Source organism: Saccostrea cucullata, unplaced genomic scaffold (assembly GCF_032062105.1).
Source record: "Saccostrea cucullata isolate Sc308-1 unplaced genomic scaffold, CSIRO_AGI_Scuc_v1 ctg18957, whole genome shotgun sequence".
NCBI classification, from domain to species: domain Eukaryota; kingdom Metazoa; phylum Mollusca; class Bivalvia; order Ostreida; family Ostreidae; genus Saccostrea; species Saccostrea cuccullata.
The window spans coordinates 16,665-29,263 of record NW_026927134.1 but is presented as its reverse complement, the minus strand read 5'-3'; the positions used below and the strand labels follow the sequence as shown (position 1 = coordinate 29,263).

Sequence of the window (12,599 nt, the reverse complement as noted above, 5' to 3'; positions counted from 1 at the left end):
TGGATAAAAGTTATAAAGTAATGTATTTCTTATTTTTCGGTTTTAAAAAAGAAAAAAAATTGTTCAGGTGAGCCTTACTGCCTCTGAGTATCTGATTTATTATGTAATTAATTGTTGCAATAATTTTATAATCATTAACCATTAATTATTTAAAATAACATATTAAAACACTAAGTACGGCGTCTGAGTACTCTCAGTTCTTTGATGAATTTCCTTATTGGCTGCTAGCTTCTACGCGCTTAATGGCTGCTGTTATTGGCTGCTAGCTTCAGCCTGGTCCTTAATTAAGGTCCCATTAACTGACGTTTTTCAAACAAATTGTTAATAGGCCATTATTTACACATTGAAATTCTACGTTTTTTTCTGTTCACGTGATCAAAAGGATTGAATCGCACGTCGATGTGACTGAGATCAACAGCGGATGTTCACTCCTCCATGACACCTGATCCCGTTTCTGATTTTTTTTAAATGACGTACCGTGTTTTCTCTGTTCCAGTTTTGTACACTAGTATAATTGTTTAAATTGATTTTGAGCTTGAATAGTGGTGGCATTTCTCTTCGACACTCATAATGAATCTGATGATACTATTGATACATAAAACAAACGATTAATAGCAAAATATAGCCATAAAGATAATGAAAAAGAATGTGGAACAGTTGACTGCAAAACCGAGACAAACAGACAAACTAAAAACGAGCGCCGAAAAGAAAACCTACATAACATTCTTGCTGAAAAATAACGTTTTCTTCTTTTATTTAAATTAATAGAAGAGGACAATTAATCTAAATTCATTGTCAGGATTTTTATATATTTTTTTTAATCATTATTATTATCTGTATATTAGTTTTTCTTAAATTGTTTTTTTTTTTTAAATATATGAGTCAGTTTGCGATCAAGTTGACAAAAATCGAATAAACCACGAACAAGATGATTGCTACCTAATCTACATCGCTTAAAAGTTTGAGGTTTGACAATAAATCCATTTTATTATGAAGAAGCATTTTGACACAGATAGAAAAATCGGTTCAAAGAAAATTATTCAAAATAATGCAAAAATATGAAAAATTGGAGAAGATTGGAGAAGGTTTGTGAATTTTGCCATTGTGCTCATTTCATTTTCATGCTAATTTTAGCGTTGCACACCAGAAAATAAATTTAGGATGCAATAACAGATGTAGGGTGAGTTCACCATGCATCGGACACATACCTTGCTTCGGACAACTTTAGGCAATAAACTCTCTTTCAACTTAAAAGTTCTGTGTATTTATTTGTTTCTGTCATAAAGATGAAGATTTAAATTTTTTAATTACCGATTGTGTTTATCATGTTGTGATAAAAATACCCCGCAAATGGCCTTGAAGTTACGTCATATTTTACATCATCAAAGGGGAATAACCCGAAATTTATGATTTTGAAATTTTTTGAGTTATCGTTCTTTTAAATTCGACTTCCACGGAACGAGTCGGACTTTGGTGAATTTTGTCAGGGATTGGTAATTTTACATAAATTATAAAGAAATTTCACTTCAATGTTTGTTTAATTCCTATTAGAGCTGGTTTTTACTAGTATGCTAATTTCACCGTACATCGGACACAAATTAACCATGCATCGGACACTTTTCGATGCAAAGGTAAACACTACCATTTTCATACAGAACCCAGCTGACAGCTGTTTTTTGCGGAAAAAGAAATAAAAATTCTATATTTTCAGTCAAAATACAAGTGATCGATATATGACGTCTGGAATTTGACACAATTTATTTCTACAAACCAGAGTAAAAATAAACCAGGAGAAAAAGGCGCGAATTACGGCATTATAAGCATTTTAAAGCATTTCTAAGGCAGAGTGGGGTCTCTAGAATCGTTCTACATTTGTGCAATAATATTGTCGATTAAATTAAAGTTGAGGGTTATTTTTTAGATATAAAAGATGAAAATATATCCATATCAAGGATTTTAAAGCACTGTGATAAAGGTATGATATTTTTCCGGTCTCCATACCGTCTGTCCGATGCATGGTGAACAATGTCCGATCCATGGTGTATTCTCCGTTTTTCCTAAAAGCTCGATTTTGGGGATATTTTCTCAATAAAGGGCATATAATTGTGTCCTAAATTGTTATTTTAATCACAAACTAAATGTTAAACTCCATTTTGATAATTTTCCGTCGGTAGCGATATCGCTAGAACTTGTTGAAGTACAAGGGTATCCGATGCATGGTGAATTCACCCTATATCTAGATAAACATTGTTTTTATTTTTCTCGTGTAATTTTTTCAGATTGTACAAACAGTCACACCTTGGTGCTGTTATAATATTCAACTTTGAACTCTTCTCAATACAATGCCCTTAGAACAGATATATGCATTTCAAATCCTTGAGACTTTTTGTCTATTTCCTACAATTTTTTTAACTTCATATAAACATGATAAATGGGTAATCCGAATTACCGAAATGCCCCCTAAAACTACCGAAATGCCCCTTGTATTAAATTCTAACAGGCATTTTATGATAATTTATGATATTTAAAAAAAAAAAAAAAACTGTGTATTTTGAACACAAATATAAAATAATTCCCTCTAATATTGTGACCTCTATGAGCGATAACTCTTGCAACAATGTCTCAGCGGGAAGCATGTTATTATACCCCCGCTTGAAAAGTGGGAGGGTATACTGTAATCGGTATTTCCGTCCGTCCGTCTGTCCGTCCTTCTGTTACGCTTTAGGGTATCCATCTCTTATCCCCAACTCCTCGTATACCACTGAGTGAAATTTAATGAAACTTTCACAGAATCTTTATTACATATTGCCATTGTGCACCTCCTATTTTACTTTTTGATCCAACACATATTTTGGGTTTCCTGGCCACAACAAAACATGGACTTTTCCATCATAATCATATGGGAGGCGGGGGGTATCATTTAGTGAGCTCATTGCTCACAGTACCTCTAGTTTTCCGTTGTAATTTTACATATTTTATGATTTAATGATTCCTCTTCTGTTTTCTCTCTCCATCTCTCTCTTGTGTTTTGTTGACAAAATTTTATTCCGCATGTCTTGTCAAGTATTTTAAAAGAAGAAGAAAAAAGTATATATGACAGAAGTACAAGATGTAAAATACACTGTTTTATTTACAGTACCTCATAAGTCATGTACCGTGCAAGAATAATAACGTAAGTTTTTTGAAAAAGATTTTTAGAATTCAACTTCTAATAATCAAAAGCTGTTTATAAACTAGAGGTACTGTGAGCGATGAGCTCACTAAATGATACCCCCCGCCTCCCCTATGGTTATAAGTGGTGAAAAAGTCCATGTTTTCCTGTGGCCGGGAAACCCAAAATATGTGTCGGATCAAAAAGTAAAATAGGAGGTGCACAATGGCAATATGTAATAAGATTCTGTGAAAGTTTCATCAAATTTCATTCAGTGGTATGAGAGGAGTTACGGATAAGAGATGGGTACCCCAAAGCGTAACAGACGGACGGACAGACAGACAGACGGACGGACGGACGGACGTACAGACGGACGGACGGACGGACGGATGGAATTAACGATTACTATACCCTCCCGCTTTTCAAGCGGGGGGTATAATAAAATGTAATACACAATTTGACAAGGTCAGCCAAAGTATACAGGAAACGACAAACTTAACTGTTGACTGTGACAAAGAGCATTTCAGTAATTTGAGGTACCACATATAAATTGCTTTAACAAGCTATTGTGAATAACTAAATAAATCTATTTATAGCTATTTCAAGCTATTATAGCTTAATCAAGGTTTGTGCTGGACTTGTCCAGGCTGCAGATCTATAGCTCACTAAAATTTCTGGATAGTTAATGTAGGAAAGTTTCATAATACATGTATACACAAATCCTCATATCATGCCCTAATGAAAATGCTGTCCTGTCTTAGAACACACACAGAATAAAACAACCATATATATCCAATGTAAAAAGTTTTGTCCAAATAAAACCCAAGTTTTTTATAGGGAGAGGGGGGTTCATTGTGTATGGGCAGTCAAAGCTTTATTGATTCATATAGATATTACTTCATGGATAAGAATCTTTGCACTGGGGATTAAATGAACCAATGTGTTCACAGTTTTGCTTTGAGGGGAATGTACATTCATCAGTAAGGGTGACACTGACTCATGAAAATCCACTAACATTCATTGCTCATCCAACACACACATACCCTCACAGTGACACACTCAAACAATGAAGACTCAACAGTATTTTGATCTACAAAAAAGATGTTTTTATTGTTCTGTATAATTGTCCTTAATGTAATAGGCTGTTTTATTTTAGCTGCAAGTAATTTAATCTTAATCATGAACTTTTTTTCATGAAATGAAATAAAGTAATCTGGTTTCAGGAACCTATGGAACAGTATTTAAAGCCAAGAACAGAGAAACACATGAAGTTGTCGCCTTAAAGAGAGTGCGTCTGGATGATGACGATGAGGTATATGATACAAACAATGATTTGATCTGAACAAATTTTATTATGCAATAAATACTGTAGAAGTACTTTTTTCCACGTGGTATTATTTTACGTTATGTACATGGTCACAAATTATCCGCGGAAATTTGTCCAAGCGTACTTAATATTAATGTAAGGCATTTAGTGACAGTCAAGGAAATCCTCGTAAATTTCTACTCAAGAATTAAACAGAAATTGAGATTCCGCAGAATTATGACCCAGTGGAAAAAAGTACGTCTACAGTACATAAATAGATTAGGTAGAACATATTTGTATTTGTTCATGTAAACTGTAATTACTGTAAACCAACTTTTATTTGTGAGCATGTAACATCCACTAGTTTTGCGACCTTCTTTTTCTCAAGAGCATATCTGGTTGTGAATTAATTACTGGAACATTTATTCACCAACTTATTTATCATTGTGTGTTTGCAGAATTTTGTCTCGTTAAAATTTGTAGGTGTGAATGAATGCCATGGATTCAAAACTGAAGAATTGCAAATAAAGATGTAATAATGATCATTGTTTTACATTATTCCTGCTATAATTACATGTAGTCCTAAAAGTGTGAGAAATACATTCTTTAGAAATGTTTCTTAAAATTAATGCATTTTTCTGAATTAATAATGTTAATGTTAATTTGATAGGGTGTTCCAAGTTCAGCTTTGAGAGAGATTTGCTTGTTAAAAGAACTGAAGCACAAGAATATTGTGAGGTAAGCAAACTTTCTACAAAGCGTCCTAGGGTGATGGAAATATAACTTTGTTGAAAGTTGAAAGGAAACCCCATTTTTTCTTTAGGGAAGATAGTGAAGAATTAGTAAAAATTTAAAATCTTCATTATATACTGTGTTTATTCAAATCATGAAACCCATGTCATGATATATAAGACTGCAGAGTATTAATTGGCAAGCAGCTTACATCATTTCTATCTGTTTTGATTGTAACAGATAGAAATGACGTAAGCTGCATATTTCCAATCTTACCAGTTAATGTTCCGTGGTCTTATCAGTTTATTCAAATCGCAACTCCTGGAATGTACTTTGTAGGTTTGGGTCACACATGTTCATCAAAATTTACATAAGAATATATATAGGAAGAATCTTTGAAATTCTTTTCAGGAACAACACATTCATGATAAGCATGATTAGTATTAGGTAGTGTAGATGCTAAACTCTTCAGATCAGATGAAATAAGTTCTAAAGTTTTTAATACTGCAATTCTTATGAAATAAGTTCTTAAGTAAATAAGTTTACTGTAAGTCTTGTGTAATAAGTTCTGAATTAAGTTTTACTGTAATGCTTGTGTTATTAAGTGACAAAGTTCATATTTTATTCCAAACAGGTTACATGATGTCCTTCACAGTGAGAAGAAACTGACCCTGGTGTTTGAGTATTGTGACCAGGATCTAAAGAAGTACTTTGACAGCTGTAACGGGGAGATAGATCAGGACATTGTTAAGGTGAAATAAACCATACTTTATCTATATTGTAGTGGTATGTGAAGAACGGTTGAGACAATATGAACTAAAGGTCTGTGTCACAGTAAATGCTGGCATGAAAAAGATCCCTCACTGCTCTATGGCCATAAGTGCTGAGTATAGAATATAGTATAGAATTTGCAGCTCTCCACTGGCAAGTGGTGGCGTCTCCATATGAGTGAAAATTTCTCAAGAGGGATGTTAAACAACATACAAACAAACTACATGTACATGTATATTGTAAAGAGAGATATCTGTACTTTAAACTAAAAAAATTACAGTGTCTTGGCAAGCTAGGAAAATTACTGTAAACAAACTTTTGTTTCAAATAGGAGTCATAATTTTATGCAGTCACATTTTCTTCTGACACACTTTATTTTAGGCCCAGCAATATCAGCAAAAGCCTCATTGCAGTCACCTGTGTTATATGTTTATTTAATTATTTCCTCTTGTCAGTAATGTTGAAGTAAGCTTTCATTTTTCAGTCCTTCATGTACCAACTGCTAAGGGGACTGGCCTTCTGTCACAGTAACAATGTACTACACAGAGATCTGAAGCCCCAGAATCTACTGATAAACAAGGTAAGCTCATGATGAGTCTTCTGATAAACAAGGTAAACTCAAGATAAAGCTTCAGAATCTACTGGCAAAGAAGGTAAACTCACAGTGGTATGTTCATATAAAGTCAAACGTTTGTATCTCAATCAAATGCCATAAATTTTTTAAAGTGATTTAGAAGTCCCAACCAATGGCAACCACTTGATCTCTAAGTTGAAGTATTTTAGCCCTTAATATCTCAAATCCTTGAATATCTCAAAAGTTTTTTTCTTGGTCCCATAGAGTTCAAGATAATGATCTTTTACTGTTACATGTATGGCAGTCAGTTGGGTTCGATCACTGGTGGCCAGATAGCCCAGTTGGTAGAGCACCTGCTGGAGTTTCACTGGGCCCAGGTTCGAATACCAGATCGGTCTGCTGCTTTTTCTCCTCTCCCGTTACATATGAAAGAAATTTCCAGTGTTGCAAAGTAGAAACAATGAATTGAAAATAGAAGTTAGCACTGCTGTACTGCACTGTCTGAATATTGATTGAATGCATTGCACTTGGAGATTTAATTTGTTATGACAGAATCACGGATTGTTAATATTCATTTTATATTCATATACATACTCTTTTGCAGAATGGTGAACTGAAACTAGCAGATTTTGGTTTGGCTAGAGCATTTGGAATACCAGTGCGGTTTTATTCTGCCGAGGTTCTGTGAATTTTTTATCATAGTTATTAGTCTTTTTATGAATTAAAGCAATATTTTTACTGTAAGTTTAAAGTAGTACAAGAGATGTAAATATTATTAAAAGATTATTAAGATTTTTTTTTTTAATTGTAGCTATATTACTTGGTCACAGTATTTTATCATTTATACTCCCTCTGATTCTTGAACTATTTAATTTAAGGGTATGGTATAGACCTTCTGACATTCTGCTTGATTTATTAAATATTTTACATTGTTTGTTTGTCTGTTAAGGTGGTTACGCTGTGGTACAGACCTCCCGATGTTCTGTTTGGAGCCAAAATGTACTCGACTTCCATTGACATGTGGTCGGCGGGCTGTATATTTGCAGGTTCATTTTTGAACTGAATTTCAAAACAAATTCATTTCTTATATTTACATTATTTTTCTGATGAGTTGCCACAAATTATGACATTTTTTTCCAGAAATGACCAATGCTGGCAGACCACTCTTCCCAGGCAATGATGTGGAAGACCAGCTCAAAAGAATTTTTAAGTATCCTTTAAAACCTCAAAAAGTAATATAAAGGCACACATGCTTATCTGTTATTTTTAAATTCATATAGATAAGACTTGATAAGTAGTTCTGGATTGGGGTTAAATTCTCCAATCTTAATTTAAATATATATAATCTTTTTTTTGAAGGAGATGGCTAAAATAGGCTTTGCCTGCAGCACAATCCCATTTACTTTCATTTGTGAATACTTTTTTATAAATAAACAAATAATCCTTGACATTGTAAGATTGCTTGGAACACCCACAGAGGAGTCCTGGCCAGGTATTAGTCAACTCCCAGAATACAAGGTAAACAGGGCCCCTTACAGCATTTGTATTAGTCAACTCCAAGAATACAAGGTAAACAGGGTCCCTTACAGTATTTGTATTAGTCAACTCCAAGAATACAAGGTAAACAGGGCCCCTTACAGCATTTGTATTAGTCAACTCCAGGTAAACAGGGCCCCTTACAGCATTTGTATTAGTCAACTCCCAGAATACAAGGTAAACAGGGCCCCTTACAGCATTGTATTAGTCAACTCCAAGAATACAAGGTAAACAGGGGCCCCTTACAGCATTGTATTAGTCAACTCCAAGAATACAAGGTAAACAGGGGCCCCTTACAGCATTTGTATTAGTCAACTCCCAGAATGTAAGGTAAACAGGGCTCCTAAGAACATTTGTATTAGTCAACACCCAGCATGCAAGGAATCTGGGATGTTTCGCGCCGATTCTGTTTCGCACTGAGAATATTTCATTTATTTTGTAATAATTTAAGATAATTTATTAAATCTTTGATATAAATATGTGTTGTATGCTCAAAATCATGACTTTTGATAATATGCGGTGCCACAGGTAACGGATCCTAAATGTTAATATGGTGCCTGTTTGCTCAGCGTGTGTTTTCAACAATTTAGTTGTAATTAGTTGTATCAAAAGGTGAGAATTATTTCATTATAGCAATTATAAAGTCGTAGAGCAATTATCTGCTTGAACTTGAAAACATATAATTTGTGTTATTGAGAACATGTGTATAGAATAATCCACCAGGAAGTTTGTTTGTCAAATTTAATGTTCATTAATATTATACAAAATTTCTATACTTACATCAATATTTACAGATATTATAATATTTTTTTTGCAAAACGAACGAAATAAATAGCATACATTTATGTTCTGGGAGCGAAACATCGTGGGGCGAACCATCTAAGCACGAAAAAGAATCGGCGCGAAACATCGCGGTGCGAACCATGCATCGGCGCGAAACATCCCGTTACCCATGCAAGGTAAACAGAGTACTTTACAGCATTTGTATTAGTCAACAGGGCCCTTTAGAGCATTAATGGCAATATGTAAATAAAGAAAATAATCCCTTTCAAAATACAAAAATCACCAGATTTTGGTCAAAAGTATTTATTCTTATGAAGAAATAAAGATATATTAAGGGCTGGCCCAAGAATGTTGGCTTGGGTAGCTCAGTTGATGAAGCATCTGTTGAGTTATGCAGGGGTCCTAGGTTATATTTGTTGTCAACCATTACATGTTTTTTCTTTTCATTCCTTGTTAAAGAATATTAACACAGTAAACATTAATAGTGATGTGTTGCATGTATATTTTTTGCTATCATGTGATTTGGAAATTAAGCCTGTTAGGTATTTTTTCTGTGATGCATATGTGATACTGAACCAATCTTCAACCTAATATACAAGATACTGTTAATGTATTACATTTGACGTGTACGATATTTGGCAAAAATTCAATTTTCAACAAGTTAGCGTAGATTTGATTTAGCGCTGTCTGAAGTTGCTAGTTATAAAAGTTAATGTACAAGTCATTTAGCGATGTACTTGAATGAGTGGACTCTGCTTTCCGCCAAAATCGCTAAAAAGAATACGCCGCTAAATGTAATACGTTTACAGTACTCTATATATGTATTCTTGTAATTACTACATGTAGTGACAAATCAGTGGCATCTGTTCCCTTTGTATCTATTGACGAGGTAGTCCTCTGAATTTTGCAGCCATTCCCTATGTATCATGTCAGTACAACATGGATGCAAGTCGTCCCAAAGTTAAATCCAAAGGGACGTGACCTCCTACAGGTAATATTATTTAACAATTTGGACAAACATTGATAAATGAAACTATTGTTTATGGTTAAAAACATGAAAAAGTTTAATTATGCATCAGATTCAGTTCTAATTTTTTACTGAATTCTTAATTAATTTTAAATACACATGAACTTCATTGTCTCATTAAAACCATTGATATTTTGATATGATTTATATATCATCTCGACTTTTACTTTATGTATTTTAACCTTGCTATCTCAAATCATTGGATATCTCAGTATATTTCTAAAGTTCTATTTCTCAGATTTGAGTAAATGATGTTTGACTGTACTTGATTTTTTTTTACAATTAATTCAACACTGTTTACATGTAATTTAAATATTGATTAATAATTCCTCTGTCTTTTATTTTTATCTATTTTATATATTTTATTTTTACCTGCTCTCCCCTTTCAGCGGCTCCTGATCTGTAACCCACCAGGACGACTGTCGGCCGAGGAGGGCATGCTTCACCAATACTTCAGTGACCTTGACCCTGCCATTAAACTTGCTACAGATAACTCCGCACTCATTGTACAAGGGAGATAACCCATTAGGTTCATTTTAGGAGACAACAAATTCTAGTCAAGAGTGTATGATCTCATCGCTTAGGGAATGTACATGTGAATTGTTCCTGGCATATTGAAGGGGTGTAAAATGTTTATTCTTGGCTGAATTTTAAAAGAATGGTCATCTAAAGAGATTGTCAAAAGACGTGTTATTTTTAGTTTGTATAAAGATGTGATTTACATGTATATGCAGCTGAGTAATTCAGTGGGAAACCAATTTCAGCTCCAAAAACAAGCATGTACATATACAAGGAAAATTTGAATTAAGCATTGTTTGTACATAAAAGTAGTGAATTGAGAAGGAAAAGGGAACGTTTTTCAGAAGATGTATGGCTGTGATTTGTTTGAACATGTTTTGTTATAGATGTAAATAATTTACATTAATTTATAATTTTTAAAGAAAACTGTATATGTTATACTCTATAGCTATTCAAGGGATATACAGTATAATTCTGAGTGTGTATTATTTGGTAAGATATCAGATTCATAAAATCTACTTAAAAGTCAGCATGCACATATTGAAAACATGTAAAAATAATAATAGAATTTTGATAGATGTAAAAATGAAAAGATAATTACATGTATGTTTTAATGTATAATTATTCTGGTAAACAAAAATTTCCTGAAATCTGATATTCAGAGTACCTTGAATGTTAACATTTTAGTCATTTGATGACTGTATGTACCAGAAAAATGGTGAATGACCACTTTTTCCAACATCATGTTAGTTAAGTACTTCCTAATTTGTTTTTTATTTTTTATTTTTAGCTAAATATTTATCTAATTATGTCATGGTCACCACAGTCCATTTCTGATGCTCACCATAATTCAGGGTACTGTAAACCAACTTTCATTCGCGTGCTAGAAATATTCGCGAAGTTCGCGAGATCCTCATTATCACGAATATTTCTCACCGCAAACCAGTTCTTAAAGTCTATGAAAAACGGAGTTAAAAAAAGGTTTGATTGTGAAAATTAATTGTCGCGAACTAGTTTTACTTCAGTTAATCGCGAAATAAAGTCAATGCAAATAAAAGTTGGTTTACAGTATATCAATTCTCTGATTTTCAATATCATTTTACCTTTGACAAAGATTTAAACAAAATTACTTTCATAATCGATTTTTTTTTTTCAAAATATATGCAAAATTTTTACTTGTATCAAGTACACAGTATTTTGTCTTATATTTCACTATTTTCTATAGTGCATCATTCAGAAAATTCCATATCTTCTGTATATTTCACAGTATAATAATAATGAAAACGCCATAGATTTATTGTTGATTATTGTGAGTATTAGATATTGTTCGTTATGTATGAATGTATGCCTATGGGTCAACTGTGATGTGATATTGTGTACCAATGGATGGTCCAAGAAATAAATAAATAAAAAAGAATGTAACGATAATACATTTTATGATTTATTTCTAATTAATATATGTATTGAAATAATAATAATTATTGCGTATAAGTGATTCATGTTACTAGAGAAAATTTATAAAATACGACGTCAGTCGTATAAGTGATGCATACTTTGAATACCTGTAAATCCGTAATGGAGCAAGATACATCTGTAATATTTACAGGTTATATTCACCTAAGGTTCTACATCATTTTTCAAGAAAAAAGTCATTTTCGAAAATTTTTGACATAAGGGGGGTTTCTGATTGGAACGGCTCATATAATGATCAGGTTTTGAGGTTAATTCCCACTATGAGATGTGGAGACCAGTCCATGAATCAGAGGTATAAAACGAGGTTATGTGTCATAGAGTGGAACTGACACAAAAAAGACCCCTCACTGCTACAGATCTAAGTGTCTAACTTAGCTGCTATGTTGTAAATATCTATCTCTATTGAATAGACAGCTATCCCAGCTGCTAAGTGTTAGATTTTGTTTAAAGATCTATCAGTAAAAACATATTGTTGGAACAAATAAAGTTTATTTTAAGCGAAATATGTATGTTTATTTACCATGAATTCATTAAGATGTAGAAAATAGCTCAACTGTTTGTTAAAATTTTCACTGGGTGTGTTAAAAAAAAATTACACCAATGCTCGGCGCACAAAATTAGTTGGGGAAAATGTGTTTGAGTAATGTGTAACAATATATTCGAGAAGTGGTATAATTCAGATGTGCATACTTAAAAAAAATTTCAATGAACGTTCGAAAAATCTTAT

General features: G+C 33.0%; 1 protein-coding gene across 1 annotated transcript; it reads left to right on the top strand.

Annotated features, from left to right (window-relative positions):
* The first annotated feature begins 1,013 nt into the window (after nt 1-1,013).
* Nucleotides 1,014-10,814, top strand: LOC134273529 (cyclin-dependent kinase 5-like). Its single transcript, XM_062755727.1, has 11 exons — nt 1,014-1,085; nt 4,375-4,463; nt 5,128-5,195; nt 5,824-5,941; nt 6,445-6,540; nt 7,139-7,213; nt 7,484-7,580; nt 7,675-7,744; nt 7,992-8,052; nt 9,764-9,844; nt 10,270-10,814. Exons 1-11 carry the CDS (start codon nt 1,049-1,051, stop codon nt 10,399-10,401), a joined length of 924 nt encoding a protein of 307 aa, XP_062611711.1. The 5' UTR covers nt 1,014-1,048; the 3' UTR covers nt 10,402-10,814.
* Nucleotides 10,815-12,599: the final 1,785 nt, after the last annotated feature.